The 21621-nt window shown below is 39.5% G+C and overlaps 1 protein-coding gene across 1 annotated transcript; it reads right to left on the bottom strand.

Moving 5' to 3' along the window:
- Positions 1 to 345: 345 nt before the first annotated feature.
- LOC131478586 (guanylate-binding protein 1-like) lies at positions 346 to 20758 on the bottom strand. The gene is made up of 11 exons (XM_058658940.1): positions 20727 to 20758; positions 16904 to 17103; positions 16284 to 16411; positions 15344 to 15453; positions 12899 to 13095; positions 10216 to 10458; positions 8592 to 8872; positions 4024 to 4236; positions 2031 to 2133; positions 1571 to 1764; positions 346 to 512 (listed from the first exon to the last, which is right to left on the bottom strand). Exons 2-11 carry the CDS (start codon positions 17091 to 17093, stop codon positions 399 to 401), a joined length of 1773 nt encoding a protein of 590 aa, XP_058514923.1. The 5' UTR covers positions 17094 to 17103; positions 20727 to 20758; the 3' UTR covers positions 346 to 398.
- Between the last annotated feature and the right edge of the window lie 863 nt (positions 20759 to 21621).

The following is a 21621-nucleotide window of genomic DNA, read 5'->3' as shown; positions in this document are numbered from 1 at the left end:
CCTCTTATTTTTGTATCATAGTGTCAAATAGCAGTAAAATAAACATGTTAAGATCCTTAATCTACTGCTATGTTTCACTGTAAAATTTACCTTTGTTAAAATTTGCTTCTGTTCAAATTTGTTGAGATCGCACGTAAAAGTATCCTAATATTACTTTGGCTGGTATTGTCTAATTACTGTATAATATTTTGGGAATGTAAATTTTATTTGAATGTCAACTACAGTTAAGCATGTGCCGTTTATTTTTCTTGCTCAGGTTTTGTAATTTGATTGAATGTTTTTATTATAGTTTAGTAAATGTTTGCTTTATTTAAAAAAAAAAAAGACATTTTGAAGCTGTCACTTCAAATTACTCTCTGTGAATACGGAGATGGATATAAATATTTTTGCTTTGTTTTTTAGAGGATATTGCAGCCCGATGATTGGTTTACACTTTTTTTGATGTGCTGGATCTCTTTTTGAAGTTTCTGACTCTCTTCCTTAAATCCCTCGTTGAGAAGTTTTTGTTGTTCCTAAAAGGGAGAGTAGACAGTGAGTCTGTACAATGTAACACATATCCTGTACTTGTGAAATTAACTTCCCTTTTGGTAATTACTATTGTCCCTCATGGATTTTATACAAATTGTTCCAAAATTTTCTCTTGAAATCCTCTCCTCCCTTAATCTCTCTCTCCTTTTCTTCTCCCCTCTCTCTCACCTGTACCAGTTGATACTTCAGAAATATAAATACAGTTTCTAAAACAGTGGTAAAATAGGATATCTTTGAAAATCTTCATTCATGTACAGTGTCGTCTTTCTGCAAGGAAAATAATCTGTTTTCCCCTCCATTTCTGATCTGTAAGTGCAGATTCAAGTATTTATCTAGGGAGATCAAAGTAGATAAGCTCTAAGAGAAAGCTAAATACCTGATTCATAGTCAAGGAAGATATTTGAGCCTACAAATTGGTGCTACTTTAAAAACTTAATGTGCAGAAATAAGAAAAATAATTGGGCAGATCAGGAGCTTCAGTTTCACACAGGGAATTTTTGGGCCAGATTCAGGAAAGCTACAGAATAAAACTGGAAAAATACTGACAACAGGGGTACATAGGCAGTGTACTTAAATGGGTAGGGTTTGGGAGATCTTCCTGGTCTTTAAGGTGCTTGCCTATCAGGTATGGGAGAATAAAAATCAGTTTGGATTCCACTCGCTAGGAGAAACAGATTGACTATTTCATCCGTGGTCTGATGTAGAAATGATTTCACATGAAGTTAAACTTTCCCTTTATCATTTGATAAAATAACCCTGGAACTTTAATATAAGATTTGATTATGGTATGTCTGTGAATTTCTTGTCCTTGCCTAACAATCAGTAACTTCTGTTTTTTAGTGATATGATGAAAAAAGATTACATGGAATTTTACACAGCAGTTAGATAGCCTTTAGTAACCAGTGATGGCAAGGAATCAAAGAAAAAGAAGATGAAATACAAATTTTGGACAGAAAAAGTATTTGTTAGGCTTCATATTATTTGGTTACAGTTGAATTTTGATTTGAGACATTAGAAAAGAAAACTGAGATTGATTGAATACCAGAAGTTTAAAAGTAAGCATCCTCTGGTGCTCTGCCATTAACTCTGCCCGATCCTTCTCCATCTTCTCCGTTATCTGTCTCACATGTTCCTCAAAACTTTTGGCTTTCTCTTGCAATATTTGTTCATTTCTCTTTTGGTTTTCCTCTAACATTTCTTTTGCTTTTTTTGCAGCTTCTGCCTTTATACGTTCAACTGTGAAAGAAAAATAAGAAGATTAAATTGTGTGTGCTTTTCTTGCTTTGTATCCTTTTAATAATTTATTCTTGGATACTTGGGAAAATTCTTGGGGAATGCTTTTTGTACTGAGTAACTAAAAGACATGTGATCTTAACAAAAAGAACCATGGAACAATGACTCATAAACTTTTTCTCTTCAATAGAGATTCTGCATGGAGAAATACTATTAACCATCATTTTCAGGGCTTCTCAACGAGGTAGACTATTTTCAACTGTTCTTACCTTCAATATCTTTTTCCTTTTCTGTGAGTGACTGATCTGTCAGTAGAAGAGCTTGAACCACATCCTCCTTAGAATCTAAATATCTTTTTAATATCTCCTCTGCCTATTGACATCAAAGACATTAGAATTAGGAAACAAGAAAAAAATAAGAGTTAGGAAACATAGACTAAATGTTCTGTAATAAATCTGTTAATTTATTTTTACTTCTCATATAACAATTAACTTTGTACCTCAAATGACATTTGAAATTTAATGTATCTAAAACCCAAATCTGGATCTCTCTCTCAAATCTATTCCTTTACAATGACCCCAAATTTATGATTGAAAAAGTATGAAACGAAGGGGGAGAAAGAGAGAGAGGGAACTTCCAAGTGTTACTTCACTCCTCGAAAGCTCCCAACAACCAGGTTTGGGCCTAGCCAAAACCAGGAAACCAGAACTCCATCTAGGTTGGCTATGTTGGTGGGAATGTCCCAGACATTTGAGCGATCATGTGGTGCTTCAGGAGTTGAATTTGTAACAGAAGAACTGGAATTCAAACAAGGCATAATGGAATGAGAGTGTCCCAAATGCCAGTACACTGCAATTTCCCTAATTAGCAAACTTTGTATAACTCTTATCTTTGATGTCTTTTTCTCCATTTTATCCCATATATGAGTGTAATCACTAATTGGTTTGTTGAGTTTAGTGTCAAAATACAGTCTGTTACATTGCTTTGTTTTCTAATTTTCCCCACATCTGTCATGTTGTGATGTGTTCACAAATCAAAAAGTTAATTCTGTAGCAGTCAAAAGAATGACTTTTCCATTTAATAACTTGGGACAAATAATAGGAGGTGATAAAGGAAGAAATGGAGGGGGTGTGATCTCTTCTGCATGTAAATTTGTTTTGAAGAAAAAAATTAAATCTTCATATATACATATGAGGTTATTATTTTTTTTTTTTTGCTATACTTATGAGTTTCCTTTTCTTGAGAGCACTTTTTGTCACTGCACAATGACAACAGGAGGCATTCTAATCTCAATTCTCCACTTTGTTCTTTTTAACAGAACTCTGTATTTTCCTAGATGGATAGGGCAAATTGAGATAAAATATTGTATTTCTTCATGCCACACAACTGGGATGCCTTCAATTTTAACCAAAAACTGTCACAGGCATTGTAATCTGCTTCCTGCAAATCTTAAAGGGACATGACTAAGAAACTCTTATTCTTCTGTTTGTTCATCTTTTTTTCTTCCCATTTAGGATATGGACCTGAAAATGCTGAATCTCTCAGAGCCTTCTTAGTGCATAAACCGACTTTGAATGTGGAAACAGGTGTCAAAAGAGTTAGGGCAGATTAAAGGAAGGGTCCAGAGATCACCTTGTCACGTCTAAGTTTTACTTTCCTGATCTGCGACCACATTTTTTAAAGTCTGTATAATTTTCAATGTAAGTAATATACGATGCAACTAAATGATAGTTCATAGAATCGGAGTGTGCCAGAATAGAATTGGTAAGAGCATAGATTATGCAAACTGGATTTGCGCTCAAGCTGTAACACCCCGTACTTTTGTGGTCTTGGCTGAGCTCTTGGGCTTCTCTATGTCTTGATTTTCTTCATTCTTTAAAAAACACACAGTCCATAAGAAATAATTCTTAATTCTGTGAGAATTAAGTGATTTATGCTCTCCACCCCTTTTGTGGAACACTGTGAACAGTATAAACATGTCAACTGATATATTTTTTTGTTCATTTATTTCAGCTACTTTGTGACTGACAACAAATCAAATGCCTTGTATATGATTAGTTTGAATCGATGAAGGAGTGAATTTCATTCTGTAAATATTTAAGAGCTCTGTCTGAACCTCCATGATAGAACCTGCCTGTATCATGGAAGTGTCTCTTGGTGAATAAATCAGTGAGTGGCAAATGTACCATGAACCCATCACAGTAGGATTTGGAAGTGTCTCCCCAGCAAGTCCATCAAAGCGTCACCTACTGCATAGTTTACCTGTATTCCCTTCCCAGGCTCCTGGTAGTACTTCTCCTTCAGCTCTTTGTTCTTCTGATAAAAGAGTCGGTAGCCTCCTGATTTAGAATAAATGCCCTGCTTCACCTCTTTTTCTAGAGGACCAAAAATATCCTGAAGTAAAGCCGTGCAACGATCTGATGATTCTTTTTCATTCTTCTCACAAAAGTTATTTCGTTTTGCATCCAGCTGGGCCTGTAAAGTGACAAAAAAAGAAAGCATAAATGGTGCAGTGAAGCCAGGAGCGAGATGTCAACTGTACATATACTAGGCTATGGGAGACTGGTGTTGGCTACAGTCATTCTCACCTTGTGAGAAGGCGCATTGCAGAAATTCAATCTTCTGTGACTCCCTGAAACTCCCTTCCCTTTTTTCTTCGCTTTTTCCCCCTTTTCCCCCCTCTTCCAGAGCATACCTCTCAAGGGACAGCACTAATTCACATGAAATTTTCCAGGTTTCTAATTTCAGAACTCATTAGAGCACACATGTTAGGCAAGCAGGTAGAGTTCTGGATCCACTCTGGAGTCTGTGATGCTCACATTGTGGACACTGAGTCCATATCTGTAGGACAGGAAGAATTACACTTATGCCCTGTCTCACAGGCTCATCTGGATTGTGTGAGGTGATGTGGAGTTAAACCCAATGATTTTTCCAAAAGCCCTTTAAAAGTACTAAGGAATTGATTAGTACTTATTTGATGTGAGATTATATTTCTGTATTAATCTCAACAGAGGGCTAACAAATGATACAATTTGTACCACAAATATTTTCAGAATTTTGAAATATTATGGAATATCACACTTCTCTGTTAAATCACTCCAGATAAGTATCAAGGCCTTTGTGTGTGTGTGTGTGTGTGTGTGTGTGTGTGTGCTGAGGTTGGAACAGTGGCAACTGTAAACCAACCAGACACATCCTGTTTTCTAGGACCGTCGAAGGCAACAATGATCCCTTACACTATGCTGCCTTCCTTCTGGGGATTTCAGTTATGAAAGGGCCACTTGATATGGAGTAGTTCTGCTTTAATTCAAAAGAAGGTGGGCTTAAAGACACGTTCAATTACAGTCGTACAGTTGATTTCTCCAACTTTCTGAATTTTTCCATGGATGTATAAAAATCCAATGAATTCTATCAGGGAATATAAAAGCTGCACATTTTAATTTTAAAAGAAAAAGAAATTGAAATAGTCCTATGTAGAAGCAGCTGTAGGATTTACTTAGTTTTTTAAAATATGGCATCCGAACCAGCATGGGGGTGTTGGTGCTAAGTCTCCCCCTGTGATGTTGGTTTGATTCCCAGCTGTTTCACTTCCATCAGGCTTCCTGCTTATGGCCTGGGAAAGCAGCCATGGATCGCTCAAGTGTTGATCCCCCATAGCCATGTGGGAGACCTGGAAGAAGCTCCTGGCTCCTGGCTTCAGATTGGTTCAGCCCAGAGACTGTGGACATTTGTAGAGTGTATGGGTGGATGGGACATCAGTCGCTTTCTCTGTGCAAATCTACCTTCTCAATAAAAATAAACAAACCTAAAAAAACCCCATCACATGGTATCTGAAGAATTTCTCTTCTCACTGAGAGCCTGTGTTTTTCTTTTTTTTTAAATTATTTTTTAATGATATTACTTATTTGATTAGGGTACAAGGGTCGAGGGCTACAGGGTAAGTGGGGAATACCATTGTTTCCACAGTAATATTACCATTTTTCCCTATATTTGGGGTTAGGGGAGTAACAAAGGGAAGAGCCCCACCCAACCTCCCACCCCTCCCAGATCCTCAACAGGAGGTGTGATCTGAGGGTCCTGGTCAAACAGTTTTGATAGTTCATCAGTTCTGGATTGCTGCCAATCTAGCAGTTCCAACCACAATGAAACCTATTCAGAGTCTGCTGGCTGACAGTCTCTTCATGGTTGGGGTTCTAAGATCAGCAGATCAGTTGGAGGGATCTCTAAAGAAACTTCATCTGAGATGATCCCAGACCTGATTCTTGTGTGGGTTTGCTAGTACAGACTCCAACACCGTCTGTCACACCAATCAGCTTATGCTCATGCTGGTCGTTGGGATTGCTGGGTCAGTTCTATTTCCAGCCCTGTCTTCCTCGTGAACCAACAGGTGTTGTAGTCTAGCTCGATCCTACCCACTTAATACTCGGTCCTCATGCAAACCAGTTGGAGCTGCAGCCTAGTTGGGGCGACTCCCCATAACCCCCACCAGTTCTGTCCCCTACCCTGGTTCCCATGCTTGCCAGTATGTACCCCAGGCTTGTCCAGTCTGTCCCACATCCTATTTAGCTCTCACACATGTCAACGGGCATTGAAGCCTAGTTCAACCCAACCAACCTACTATCCAGCCCACACACATACTGGCAGGTGCCTTTCTGTCTAACCACCCCTCCACCTATCCTGGTTTACGTGCTGTCCAGTGAGAGTGGTAGCCCCGAGGGAGGTGCCCACTATTTCCCTCCAAGGCCACAACTACTCCCAGATTATGCATTCTCCAGGTAGTTCTGGTATTTGACTTGACAGATTTAGCTCCCAGTGCCAGCCTTTGCCAGCTAATGCTGCGGCTAAGCCCAACCAACCCTCACCCACTCTAATTTGTGCTTGCACCAGTCGGAACAGTCAGCCCAACATGGCTTTTCTCTTATCTAGCTCACATGAGGCCCACTGGTGTTATAGCCCTGCCTAGTCTGATCTGCCCCCATCCTGACTCACGTTTTCCAATGGAAGTAGTTGTCCAGTAGGGGAGCCCATATTCCCCTGCCGCTTTGCCTCCTCCCCCCGGTTATCAAATGTGCTGTTTGGGCGCTGCAACCACATCTGGTTTGGCTCATCTCACCTTGGCATTCCTTAATGTGTGCTGGTATGTGTCACAACCGAACCTGACTCGACCCACACTCTTCTGGTGCTCAGACTCACTAGCAGTTTATGTGAACAGGTTCAGCCTGGTCTGTCCCCAATCCATGCCATGTGTATGCCAGTGGGATAATTTCCATTGCCTGTTTTGGGCTGTTTCGTATTGTGCTTCTTGCGCTTGCCTGCAGGGACTGTGTCCTGCCAGAGAAGTTGTCCAGGCTGCTCCATCAGAAACTCTCCCAGTGCCAGATTTCACGCATACCAAGGTCCATGAGCCAGCCCTACTCAGTTCACCTTCTGTCCTAGCAGGAACAGTGGCATTTCGTGACTGCTCTTCAACCCAATCTGGTTCTTGCTGTTGAATGTTTCAACCCAGCCACGGCACATCCATACCCACACAGGGCTCACACATGGTTCAGTAAGGGCTGAGACATCGCCTAGTCTGGCACACATTTCCCCTGGTCCTGCAGAGCACCAGATGGTGTTGGAGTCTGGCCTGGCTTGGTGCTTCCATTCCCAGCCCACACTTGTGCCAAGTGAGATTACAATCGTATCCTGATCATTACGTAGCCCCAATTACAGCTCATGCACTCCTTGGTGGGAAACTCAACCCAGCTAGGGTGTCCCCTTATCTGCCCAACCAGGCCTATTCCCAGCCATAGATTACGTGCAGGACAGTGGTTGCTCTGACTCAGCTTGGCAGAGCCCCTCACTTGTCCTGGCCCCTTAGATGCTGTGTCTCATGCAGATCAGTAGGTGCAAGGACTACTTGGGATGACCTGTGCTCCAACCTGATTTGTGTTGTTTGTTGTGAGTTAAGGTTTGTTCAGCCCTGTCCATTCTGCCCCCTTGTAGTGGCAGCCTGGCCCATCCCACATCCTGTTTTAGGATGCACATTCAGGTGCTGCTGCCTTGACCTACCCTGACTGTTGTGGGTTCCTACACCGGTGAGTGATGGCAGGTGGGATGGTCACACCTAGCTTAGTCCATTGCAACCCCAGCTTGCGAGCTAACCAGGTGGACTTGTATTTCCACAGGGTTGGGCCCACACAACCCCACAGAGTCTACCCCCAGACCAAATTCTCCTGCGTGCTGGATAGAATCTTGACCCTGCCAAATGTGACCACTCCACCACACAGTCGGTTAATGATACCCAACACTGCCAAAGAGGCCCCCATCCATAGCTTTGGTGTGGGCTGGTGTGTGGTAATCAGTGATGTTCTATGCTAACAGCCCATCTCTGTATTCCTAATTGGGCTGGTGAATCTGTCTAACCCAAATGATCTGATGGATACTTCCCTCCAAACCACCAGGTCTCAGTACCCACAAATGCCTGAAACTTTCATGACCCTGTCACTGGGAATCACCCAAAATTCACTTCTTACCTACACTAGAACTGGCCTTAGTCATGGGTGTCCCAGGAACCAACTACATATGTTAAAAACACCAGAATTCACCACCGGGCGGCCAACAGGCAAAGCCGTGTTCCACCTGGTGCACTGGCCACCCTGGGGGAGGCTGAGGACTTGTTCACTGCCTTCTGGCAGTGTCTTTGGCGTGAGCCCCCAGCATTGGGTCTGACCCGGCAGGGGCACCCCCCAAAGTCGCCACACTATGGGGAGCGGCACTTGTCCCCAACACCAAGGCCCGAACCGAGCCTGTGTTTTTCTAACTCTCATAACCCATAACAGTAAATATACCGCTAATTCCTTCTGGAAATGTTGATCCACATCCCGAAATGAATTCTTCATGAAGACATCAATGGCTTCTCTCTCAGTGATCCTGTGCAGGTCCAGCAGCTCCTTGAGGGTTTCTGTGGGCAGCTTCACCTTCTGGCTCATCTGCTGGTCATAGTGGGCAATGGCCTTTTGCACTGCAGCTGAGTTCTCTATCTGGGCCAAGGCCAACACTGCGTTCTCCATGCAGGGCAGATCTCCACTGCTGATGGCATTGACGTATGTCAGTACCAGGCTCTGCAGACCTACAAATCAAGAATTTTTTTTAAATTAATGACTATTGACTTATAGACAGATTTTTCTGTATACTTCTAAATAAGTGTCATAATAGTTTTAAAGGTTTTCTGAGGAAGAATTGTGAAGGAATCTTTTGTTTACTTCTAGGTCCAGAGGAGATCAAAATCTTCTTTTCTTCCTTCTTCAATTTAGTAAAAGAAGGTATTAGTCTGATGGATAAGGATGAAAAGACATTTTGGGACCAATATTGTAAGTCTAGGACTTTTCTTACCTATATTTTCCTTTCCTAACTTCTTTACTTTTTCCCTCTGCACTGCTTACTAAAAAGGCCACGGAATAAGTTATCTGACTCCGTCTTCCCTCCATTTCTCCTTATCTCCCACTTTCATGAGGTTGCAGATTTCCTTGCTTCTTGGTTGTCTCTATATGCCATTATTTATATGTGAAGTTATTCCTAGCTACCTTTCTAAGCAGGAGAAACAGAGGGAGCTCTTCAATCTGTTGGTTCACTCCGCAAATGACCAAAAGGTCAGAGATGGGCTGATCTGAAGTCAGGACCAGGAGCTTCTTCTGGGTCTCCCTCACTGGTTCAGGGAGCCAAGGACATAAGCCATCCTTCACTGCTTTCTTTCCCAGACCAAAAGCAAGGAGCTGGATTGGAAGTGAAGTAGTGGGAGTATTAGCCAGAACCCACATGGGATGCAGGCGCCACAGGTAGAGGCTTAGCCTCCTATGCTGTGTTGCTGGCCCCATTCACTCCTATTTTCAAAATTCTCTTTCCTATACAAATAATTTCTCTCAATTTAAATAATGTCTCATTATTCCATGCCTTTTATACACTCAAAGCAGCCTAATATTTATTTGCATGTTATTTTATTATGAGATTTTGTGCTTTTTATAAACCAAATCCTTCCTCTAACATACTAGAATAAGGTTATAAATAATTGTATTTAAACCTAAATACCAAGCTGTATGTACAAGAACAAGAAAATGGCACTATAATAAGTAGCAAAGTGTCATTTAAATATGACATTTATTTGAATTTGTTGCTCTGCTTATGTGTCTTGCAGTAGGCCATTTTATAAATGAGAACCTGAGGAGTTCATGGGAAGTGTTGCTAAGGCAGAGTTGGATTCTAGTTATTTCATTTTTTCCTTCTTTTTACTGTGAATATGAGATAATATAGAAAAGATTAGCTACTATGTAAGATTGAAATGTGTTTGTGTTGTGTTTTCCTTGGTGCCCTTGATTATTTATTTGTCAGAAGTGATCTTTATATCTCCCTTTCAAAATTTGTATAATGAGCAAAAGGAAAGTCTGTTTTAGGAGAGGGTAGAGGGAGGTGACTCACGAGGCCCGTTGACTCTGATGCCACCTGACAGGGTCTTGGCTTCAGAATTGTTGAAGATGTAGGAACAGAATTCAGCCTCTTGTTCTAGGTATTCAGGGTTCATATTTTCCTCTTTCACATGCTCCAGGTGGATAAGGAACTTCCTCTGAGCAGGACGGTCAAAGATGAAGCACTTTTTATTGGGGAAAAACTTTCGGATGCATAGCCGAGGCTCATTAAAGTTTTCTGTTTTTTCATCAGTACCTGCCAGAATGAAAATTAGAGTACAAGTTAAGTGTCTTTCAACCGTATAATTCTCATAAGCATAGTGTAGGAAGAAAATTTAAAATGATAATTGAGGAAAAGAGAAATCAATTTAAAAAAGAAAGTTTTTCTCCAAAAACATGTAGAAAAGCAATGTAAAATGTATCAGAATTATTTTAGTCAAGCAACATTTTCATTCCTCAAATAGAACAGTTATGATAAACAGTTATAAAGTGATCCTCTCCGGGCCCAGCGGCGTGGCCTAGCGGCTAAAAGTCCTCGCCTTGAACGCCCCGGGATCCCATATGGGCGCCGGTTCTAATCCCGGTAGCTCCACTTCCCATCCAGCTCCCTGCTTGTGGCCTGGGAAAGCAGTTGAGGACGGCCCAATGCATTGGGACACTGCACCCGCGTGGGAGACATGGAAGAGGTTCCTGGTTCCCGGCTTCAGATCGGCGCGCATCGGTCCGTTGCGGCTCACTTGGGGAGTGAATCATCGGACGGAAGATCTTCCTCTCTGTCTCTCCTCCTCTGTGTATATCTGACTTTGTAATAAAATAAATACATCTTTAAAAAAAAATTAAAGTGATCCTCTCCAACATCCACATAGAAATGTTTTCTCTAGAGATATCCAAGATGAATGAGAGGATAATGATATACTGATTCTGAAAACAAGAAGATAATATAAAAAAGGGAGGCAGTGCATTCCAGGGTACAACTGGTGAGAAGTTTGCAGTGGAAATTCTACAGAGGGAAGAGAGATGCTGCCAAGTAACAGGGATGGTATTTGCAGACAACGGCAAAAGAGACACTGCTGGCAACTCTCCAGCCACTGGCTGGAGGGGACATCATCTTGGATAGAGGTGAGAGGAACCTGCAGCAGCCCATTCCACTGTGTTTGGTCCAAAAAGCTGGTGGAAGGCCAGGCACCCACCTAACCCCACGAAGGGACAGAACATTGTGTTCCTCTGCTCCTCTCACAAAGGGATCTCGTGACCAGAAGGGAGGAAACACCATGTTAATATGGCAAGCAGAGGCTGCTGAGGCACATGTGTGCTTGGGACATTCTACTAGAGGGATGTATCCAAGGTCCCCACTGACTGAATCTGGCCTGGGGGCTCAGTGAGTTGAACACACCACTTGGGCCCACAGAGCACTTCCCTTCCTTTACTCTATCAAGACACCTGACCTCAACTTTGTAAGATAGAGCACTATCACACCTCTACCAGGTATGCTGCCTATGGGATGCAGTTGCTCTTCTGTGCATGGGGGAGGCTGAGTGAAATAGATCAGTTCCAAAATGACAAATCACATATAATTTTCCTGATTTGTGATAACTAATATGGAAGATTTAAAAAGTAATGCATATGAGCAAAATTGCCACTTTATTCTTTGATTATTTATAGTCCTTGTCTATTCTCTTGATGAATAGCAGTTTTCCTTCTTATTACTGTTGAAATCTGTATTTGATCGAGGATTGAACTTGTGAATATAAAGCAAATGAAAGTATGTCATTATGGAATTTAAAAGAAAAACTAGAAAAGGAGAATGGCAAGGAGGAGGGAGTGTATTGGTTACTCATTACTATGTCAATTAATTCCACAATGATGTAAATTTTTGCTGATGGTATGTTGGAGCTTTCAATTGACTGGGATGATACTCTGCTGGCTCTGTCTGCAGACCAGAGAGGGTATACCTAAGAAGCCGTTGAACTTGACTGGACAATAAGATGCTGGACTCTATGTTTGGTATATGCTTGCAATGGGGGAATCTCAACTGAACTTGAGCTGTGGTTATGCAACAAGGTGGAGGAATCCACCATGGTGGGAGGGTTTGGGGAGGGGTGGGGAGAACCCAAGTATCTATGTAACTGTGTCACATAATACAATGTAATTAATGAATTAAAAATAATAAATAATTAAAAACAAAACAAAACAAAACAAAAAAAAGTATCACTATGTTCTTAAAGCTGCATATATGAGATACAGCAATTGCTTCCTTTTATGAATTTTAAAAGGTAAAAAAAATTTTGGGCCGAACACAATAGCCTAGTGTCTAAAATTCTTGCCTTGCATGGGCCGGGATCCAATGAGGGTGCCAATTCTAATCCTGGCAGCTCTGCTTCCCATCCAGCTCCCTGCTTGTGTCCTGGGAAAACAGTCAAGGACGCCCAAAGCTTTGGAACCCTGCACCCGCATGGGAGACCTGGAGGAAGTTCCAGGCTCCTGGTTTTGGATCAGTGCAGTACTGGCTGTTGTGCTCACTTGGGGAGTGAATCATCGGATGCAAGATCTTCCTCTCTGTCTCTCCTCCTCTCTATATATCTGACTTTGCAATAAAACAAATAAATCTTTTAAAAGAAGTAAAAACAATTTAAAAAGAAATGCTTATTCTGATATTCTTTTTCCTGTGTTCCCCAACAACCACCAGGCCCAGTAACCTTGTTTTAGCTTCAGCGAATTCTCCAAGTACTCATCAGCTGTAATGGGTTTCCCATCTGCTTCCAGTGCCAGGGAGAAATCTCTCAGAGTCCACACAAAGTTTGGAAAGAAGCCCACAAAATTAGCTGAGTCTTCCACATTACTATCAGTAGATGAGGATCTTGCCCTGATTCGATGTGTCAACTCTGTCACAAAACTGTGAACCCAAATTAAGGAAGTTTCAGCAAAGTGCCACTGTTTTATATAAATATGCATATATATGTATATATTTCATATTTATACATTTATTGCTTAGGCTTACGTAAAATAATTCACTTTTCTTTGTTAACTCATTCCTTAATAGATATGGAATCATAGAACTCAGTCATTCACAAATGTTTTCTCAGTACTCAGTATGTGAGGTACTAAGCACTAAGGACTAGGTTCTTATGCCTAAGATCTAAGAAAACTTTAATGAATGAGATAACATCATTGTCACAAAGCTTATCAATGGTGAAGGACAGTAAACAAGTTGACCAAAGTGTAATGAACTCTCAGATATTGGCAACAATTATGTTGAAGCAAGGAGTTAAGCTGAGGATTGAGAATAATTGTGCATATTTCTACATTGGGTTGCTGTAGGTAGTTGTCCAAGTAAATTCTCTCTGAGCTTGTTTATAAGTTTCAATATAAATGAAATGATGTAACAAGTCATGTGCAGTTCTTTGGGGGAATATTATGAACAGAACTGACAGCTCCTGCCAACCTTCAGAAAGGCGTCACCATGGATATACAAAAAGTATTATGAGACTTACAGAAATGCAATAGTAGCCCCAAATAAACACAAGCCATAACACCTATATTTTGTACTCCCAAGTAAAACATGTGAAATTTAGCTAGATTTAATGGGAAACATTTATCGAGTTTTGAGTATTGGAAGGACATGATATGATTAACTTTTTTAAAAAGTCACTAGCTGTCATTTTGTCTGCGGTAGACAAGATTATAAGCAAAGGTACAAATAGGTAGTTGAGAATATAAGTAAAATGAGAAACGATAGAAACTTATTTATCGTGGAGAAGAAGGTGAGAACTGGGTGTTGTAGAGAAGTACCTTTGCTGACTGGTACAGCTAAAAGGATTTTTCTGATTAATAATTTCTAGGACAAAAGGGACAGACTCGCTTAAGATGATTTCCAAATGCTTTTTAGTGATCATCTGTGAATGGTATGGGGACTTACTATGATGGGAAAGACTGAGGCAGGAGTCGCTTGGGACAGAGAGATTGAGCACTGTGATTCTTGCATTTTAAATGTGGGATCTTTCCTATGCATCTAAATGGAGATGTTACAGCATCTGCTGGATATGGAATTTTGAACTTATTACTGGAAAGCCTTGATACTGATGAGATCACGTATGAACAGGATGAGAAAATGTGAAAAGTGGCACAATAACAAAGAATTAGGGACCAGAGTAAGAGTGCGCATCAGAGAAAACTGATCAGTCTACCAATGAGGTAATGGAACTGCTACTGTGCTACAAAGGAAATGATGTTTCTGACAGAAAATCTAGATTGATTTACTCAAATGTTGCTGTGAGATAAAACACAATGAGACTTTCCACTAAGAGAGAAGAATGTGATAATGACCTTGATAAAGGTAAACTAAGTGAAATCTGAAAGAGAATTTAGCGAATGTAATTTATGAAAGTGATGGCATAGCTGTGTATCTAAAACAGTTAAAGCAGGTGGTGGAGAATGAAGATATGAGAAGCTGTGGAATTGAAATCAGAATGTTAATTGCTACTAAGAAGACATGAGAAGCTAAGATCTTTAACAAATGAAGGATGTGTTATTGCTGGGTAGTTGGAAGAGGTAATGGCCATGGTAGCCTCAATGGAATACACTTCAGTGGCAAGGCAGAGTAATGACAGGATCTTCGAAAATAGTAATAAGGAGCATAGATGCTGTGTAACTCATCTCTGCGACCTATGATATTCAATATGTTTTATTAAAGATAATCACAACACAAGGTACTTAGGAGGAGATAGTATGTAAGACAGGTTATTTACATTATAGCGTAGAGTGAGGAATCTATGCTAATAATAGCAATGACGATTATAATTATATTTGATATAACATTAATTATATAAAATCTTATTATAAAACAGAATTTATATAATATAGCTATTTGTGATATGAATATTATAAAATATATTACAAAATATAAAATTGCAAAAATATGTTATAAAATATAACATGAATATTAAAATTATAATATATTGAGATGACAGTAAGGGTATAGTGATTTCATGAAGTGAAAGCACAGACTGCAAGGTATATTGAGCATTTGGACTGAGCAGAAGAGTAAGTCAGGGAATGTATACAACTTTGTGCAGATGACTGGTGAAAGATGCATGTGACCTGGAATACTTGATGTAGTGCTGTCAGGACCTCTGAAAGGATACTGCAGTTGGTCCATGGCCTGCTGATTGATGGTTCCGATGCTATTATATATGAAGGTGCTGCTCAGGAGGATCGCCAGGGCAAAGATCCAGCAGTCATTCTGTTTGTTCCCCTGTAAGTCAGTGTGAGAGTCACATGAGAGGTCATCAAGAGAATGTGCTAGAAATTCAGTTATGCAAAGACTGAACTTCAGCTTTCACTCTTGTTACATGTAGAAATTTGAGCAAGCCACTTTCCCATGTGTTTTTTCCCTTTGTATAAAGAATTTATGAAAATTCAATGCATGCTATTGTGAGGGTACTTTAAAATGTTCATAGACTATGAAATTAAGTGGTAAGTTAGAACAAGGTTTCTGGTGCAGTGGTTAAGATGCCTGATTCCATGTGGAAGTGCTGGGTTTGAGTTGCATCTCTGCTTCTGAATCCCGTCTCCTGTTAATGTGCACCTTGGAATGCAGAAAATGATGAATAACAAATCAAATGCTTGGGCCCTTGCCCTGCTAATGTTTTGCTGGGTTGAGTTCCCAACTCTTGCTTTTGGGCTCAACTCCTTTCTTTGGGTTGTTACAAGCATTTGGGGATTAAATCAATGGCGGGGAAAGCACTTTATCTACCATGTGTCACTATGTGGAAAATCGTTCTTCAAAAGCAAATCTAATTTTCTGCAAAAAGTTTTAAAATTCATGTAAAGTGTAGAAGTGCTTTTATAATCCTCACCAGAATATTTTTCTCTGATATGAGAAAAAGATCAGAAATGCTATTGGATTATCAATTATTTTACAAGTTGGCTTATAAATAATTAGTTGAATTTATGTCCCACTCTGAATTCTTGTCCTAAGGTTAGTAAAGGAATAATAATTTGCATGATTAGCGTAAATCAGAGGGAGAGTAATAGAACAAGGAGGTCATTGTCCTCACAAAAGAACTGGGAATTCTCTTCTACCTTCTCTACATCTCCCATGCCCTCGGTGTCAAGCAGAATGAGGGTGTGGTCTGACTTCTTAGGGTGGGGTATACACCACATCCAGATGCCCTTGGTGTGAGATTGCACCGTGTATCCCAGAGAAAAACCTGCAGAGGAGAGAGGGCATCAGAGTGGAATTTGGAGGGTTAGAGGGTTAGTGAAATGGAGAGAAAATTATCATAATGTATGGAGGGAGTTAAAAAAGACCGCAACAAGCATTTATATTAATTATAATACTAGAACAAGGGAAATTAAAACATCAATACACACTGAAACATTTGTTTTACCTGATACTTTAGTAGATGCTTGCCAGAACTACAAAAAAATTATAGTAAGTGGTTTAAAATTCTCATACAATTTTCTCAATAATTTATTTCTTTCATATAGGTACATTTATGCCTTTAAAATAAAGGCCAGTGGGATGAAAGAATGAGTTTTCTTTCATGCTCCAGATAGAGAGAATACAAGGAATCCAGGAACAGACTAAGTTAACTTTCAATGTCCATTCTCATCCCTGTCCACTCTTTAGTTTTCCCCAATGACTGATGACAGTTGGGTGGATGGAGGAGAAGCCACAGAGCTCAGTCAGTGCCACTCACCATTTTCCTTCCCAGCCAACTTGTTCATCAGGTAGGACTTGCCCGTACGGTAGAGACCCACGATAGCCACCACCACCACAGGCTGTGTAATGGCAGACAGGATCTGCAAAGCTCCCTGGTTGGCTCTCAGTTGCCCATCAGTATTCTCAATGAGGCACATAGGACTTGGCATGTGGAATTCTGACTCCATGTTCCCTTGTCTGAAAGGAAGCAATATCTAGTCAGCTGACAGGAATTGCACAACTGAATTAAGCTTCTATTTTTGATCCTTGCACGTTGCTCCCCATACATTTTTAAATGTCCTTAATGGCAGTCCTGTAGAGTGACCAATGGTTTTTCTTTTAACATAACTTTACTATATATTTACAGATAATTTTCAAAATCACTGAGAAGATTTTAGAACCATTTTCCAAGTTTTTCAAATGTGATTGTCTAACAAAACCCTAAAACAATTACTGAGCCATCTTTTTAGCACAGCTTTAATGAAGCTTCACACACTGCCTTCACGATAAACAGTTAACATTAATGTCCTTTTTCTGTTTCACTATCCAGTCCAGAATTCATTGCATTTAGTTACTAATCTCCCTCAGAGCCCTCTCATCTCTTATGACTGTATATTGTGTCGTGTTTTTCTTGATTTTAAAATTCCAAAGAGTACCAGCCTATAATTTGTAGACTTCTGTCAACCTGGATATTTCTGATGCTTCTCCATTATTAGGTTGAAGTTTCACGTTTTTGGTAAGAACAACACAAAAATGATATTGACATGGAATTTTTGATGTTATCCAGAGGTACAGAAAGAGAAGCTGGATTTTAAAATGTGTTTATGGAAATAATAACAAATAATAACAAAAACTTCCCTAATCTGGAGACAGAATTGGAAAACAACATCCAAGAGGGGTATAGAACTCCCAACAGGGTTGAACAAAAGCAATCTTCACCACGACACATGATAATTAAACTCTCCTCAATTGAACAGAACAAAAAGATCTTTAAATGTGCACATGAAAAAAATCAATTGACATATACAAGCATGACAATTAAACTCACAGCTGACATTTCACAGGAAGCTCTACAGGCCAGAAGGGAATGGAGCAACATAACCAGATTTTAAATAATGTACCCAGCAAAGCTTTTCTTTGTCTTTGAAAATGAAATAAAATCTTCTACAGTGAAGAAAAGCTCAAAGAATATGCCTCTTTCAGACCTTCCCTACAAATGATATGTAAAGATATTCTCGGCAAAGGAAAGGAATAGCACCCACCAAAAACAAAGCCAAATGTGAAGAACATCCCAGTAAAATAACAACAGAAGACTAAATCAAACACTGAACAACCCATTGCTAAAATGACAGGAACAAATTATCACCCATTCATATTAACCTTGAATGTACATGGTTTAAGCTCATCAATTAAATATCATAATTAGTAGCCTGGATCAAAAACTAAAACCCATCTATGTGTTGCCTACAGGGGGCATGTCTCACCAAGAAAGATCGGCAGAAGCTATATCTCATGGATGTTGATGATTTTAATTTTAGTTTCATTTCTTCAAAACAGCTTTTATGCTCATATTAACTTTTCACTGATTCATAGCTTATACAGCAGCATAATATTCCTTAAGAGGGTTCTTGATTTTTTTATATCTTCAGCAATGTGTTAGTCATTCAGTAGCATGTTATTTAACTTCATGGCATTGTTAATTTCTGTTTTTCTTCCTGGTGCTGATTTTGTATTGTGGCTTTTACTTTAAGGGGATGTATAGTAACTGTGTAATGGAGATTATCATATCCAGATGTGAGGATACAACACAGTATGCATATCTATTTTCAGAAAAAAAGTAGAGTCCCAGAGAAACTGTCAAATATATCCTGATGATAGGATGCTGGACATTCTGCCATTGTCCATGCCCACAATGATGAACTTATGACTGTTTATGAATAACTATACTATAGTTTCGCTATAAGGGAACTCAGTGAAGGGGAGGGAATAAGGGAGGGAAAAAGGGAAATCTCAGGGTCTATGGAACTCTATCATAAAATGATAATAATGATAATAACATTAATAATAATAATAAATGGAGAAAACTCCCCAGTGTAATCCAAAAATGCCAGGTTTGTTTTCTCTCATCCAATCAATCAAGCTACTACATATTATCATGCAAATGACCATCACCTGCAGACTTTATTCTGTAGATCTCTAGATTGGCCTTTGGAGAAGCCCTCAGTATACTCCCTCAACATTGTCCTTCTCCAGCTTAAAACAGTCAGAGCAGTCAAAGCAATTTTGCCTAACACCAGTTAGAATGACGTCTTTGTAGGGAAAGTGATAACAGACAAGAGACACAGTCAGAGGTGGATAAGTGGCCCCAAGGTACAATATTGCAGTCACTGGCATCAGCAGGTGAGGTAACATTTGCCGAAGGTTCCAGCTGCTTTCTGAATTCTGACCTCTGAATACCTCAGGACCAGCACATTATTTTGACCTCATTAGCATATCTACACAAAAGAAAGTGATTCTGGCATTTGTTTCTTAAATGATTCATAGTTTTTGCCTTATCAGTATATATTACTACAGAAAGATCCCCTGTTTAAAAGTGTGTTAAAAACCCTTTTGATAATTCTCTATGACTACTCCTGGGTACCCTTCTGGGCACTGACAAGAACTTTTGTTTTCAGTTAGAAAACTTTTTTTGCTTTGCTTTGCTTATATATTTATTTGAAAGAGAGAGATGTTTTTCTTATTCTGTACACTCTTCAAATGTATGCAACAGCTACTGCTTTTATATCATAGTCTCCCAAGTGGGTGTCAGGGCCCCAAGTACTTAGCCATTAACTGTTGCCCTGGCATGAGCATTAGTAGGAAACTACAGTTCAAAGCAGAGCTTGAACTTGAACCAAGCACTTTGAGACTTGTACATGCCAGGGTACATCTTCATGATTGTGTACAAGGTCTGCATCAAGGACTTATTTTAGCTCTCAGTTCTGCTCAGTATAGAGTACTGTATATATGAATGTTGCCATTATTCTCTTTGAGCAGGGCTTGATAATTGGATAATTTGTAATGTCAATAGAGTAAAATGTTTCCTATCAGCCATACATTAGCTGCTTGTTTAAACTCAGTGTCTCAATTTTGGTCATTTGAAGTGATCATGATATTAGCACTTGTGAAACTTTAGATTATAAACAAATATAGACCTCGATCAATGAAGTTTTCATTCTTAACCTATAATAAGGAGCAAGTTGCCTTCACTCTAGGATTGATTACCTCTGATGATTTTTATCTAGCAGGAGAGTTCTTCACTCACTTTCTTACATCTTCCATAGAAGATGCCAAAAATTCATTCATTTTCCATGATTAGAATCTATCCCATAGAGACTCCTGGAATTCTTGTGGTCTATGACAAACTCAGACAAAAGCTTGTGTGATGATTTTACAAGCTCCCAAATTGCAACAACTTACTTCTATTTTCAGATCTTTTGTGGGCTAAAGTAATTTATCATGAGCTATAGAAGTTGGCATCAAAGAAAGAGATAGGATCTGAACTCTTTTATGCAGATACCACTAAAGACAAAGGTAATTTAAAATGTTGTCAAGAAGGAAATGATATTAAAATATTCTCATCTTTCTGTATAGATGCCATGTCTGCTGAGAGCTAATTCAACACTTGGAAGTAGACAATTGAGAGACATGCTGCGCCACATAACACTAAAAATTTATCTGAACTGGTGTACTACATCAGAATGAGCTGCAACCTAAATTGGACATGGTCCTTCTAGCGGAAATATACTTCTAAGCTTTGTCCCAGCCCTGCTCAGTCTTACCTGAATCAGAGATTCTTCAGAGTTGGGAAGAAGTGCTTCAAGAGAGTATTATGGGTGCATGTCCTCCACTTTTTATTTTGGCTGTACTACTCGTTTTTAGTTTTTATATTACTAAACTTTGTACTTTCACTTCTCTAATTCCATGTAATTTTCTGGATAAACTTAATGAACCTATGAATAACAGTGAAATGAAACATGAAGCATTCAGAGAAAAATAAAGATAAAATAGAAAACAGTTGAATGTGAAACAGAAAGCATGGAAAGCCTTGCTTCCGCACCCAAAGGAGGAACCACTGAAAGACCTAAAGGAGGTGGGGGTTTAACATGAGATCTCAACTAGAACCTTCCAATTTTAGTATCAGAAAAGATCTTTAAGATACGTTGTTTAAAAAATAGCTTTGGGTCATTTGTGATGATTCAGTTAACTAATCCTCCTGCTATAAGAATCAGGATATTGTATGGACTCTGGTACAGGTCTAGCTGCTCCAGTTCTACTCCAACTCCCTGCTTATTGTTCAGAAAATAGAAGAGGATGGTCCAAAGCCTTGGAACCCTGAACGCACATGGGAGACCCAGAATAAGCTCCTGGCTCCTGGCTTTGGATCAGCTTAGCTCTGGCCATTGCAGCCATTTAAGGAATGAACCCATGTGTGAAAAATCATTCTTTCTCCCTCTCTCTCTGTAAATGTGTCTTTCCAATAAAAATAAATCAGTTTTTATAAAAGAATAGCTCACTGTGTCTCTTAAAATAATATCATTCATTTAACCTTTGTTAACCTGTTTTGAATCATGGGAGTCAAAAAGCCTCATCAATAACTAGCTCGTTGTCTGCTTGGCTTGAATACTAAATTCAGAGAGGACTTCTCCTTTCTCATGCTTAGAACTGAAAACTCTA

This window comes from Ochotona princeps, chromosome 2 (assembly GCF_030435755.1).
Source record: "Ochotona princeps isolate mOchPri1 chromosome 2, mOchPri1.hap1, whole genome shotgun sequence".
Lineage (NCBI taxonomy): Eukaryota > Metazoa > Chordata > Mammalia > Lagomorpha > Ochotonidae > Ochotona > Ochotona princeps.
This window is presented reverse-complemented; position numbering and strand designations above follow the sequence as displayed.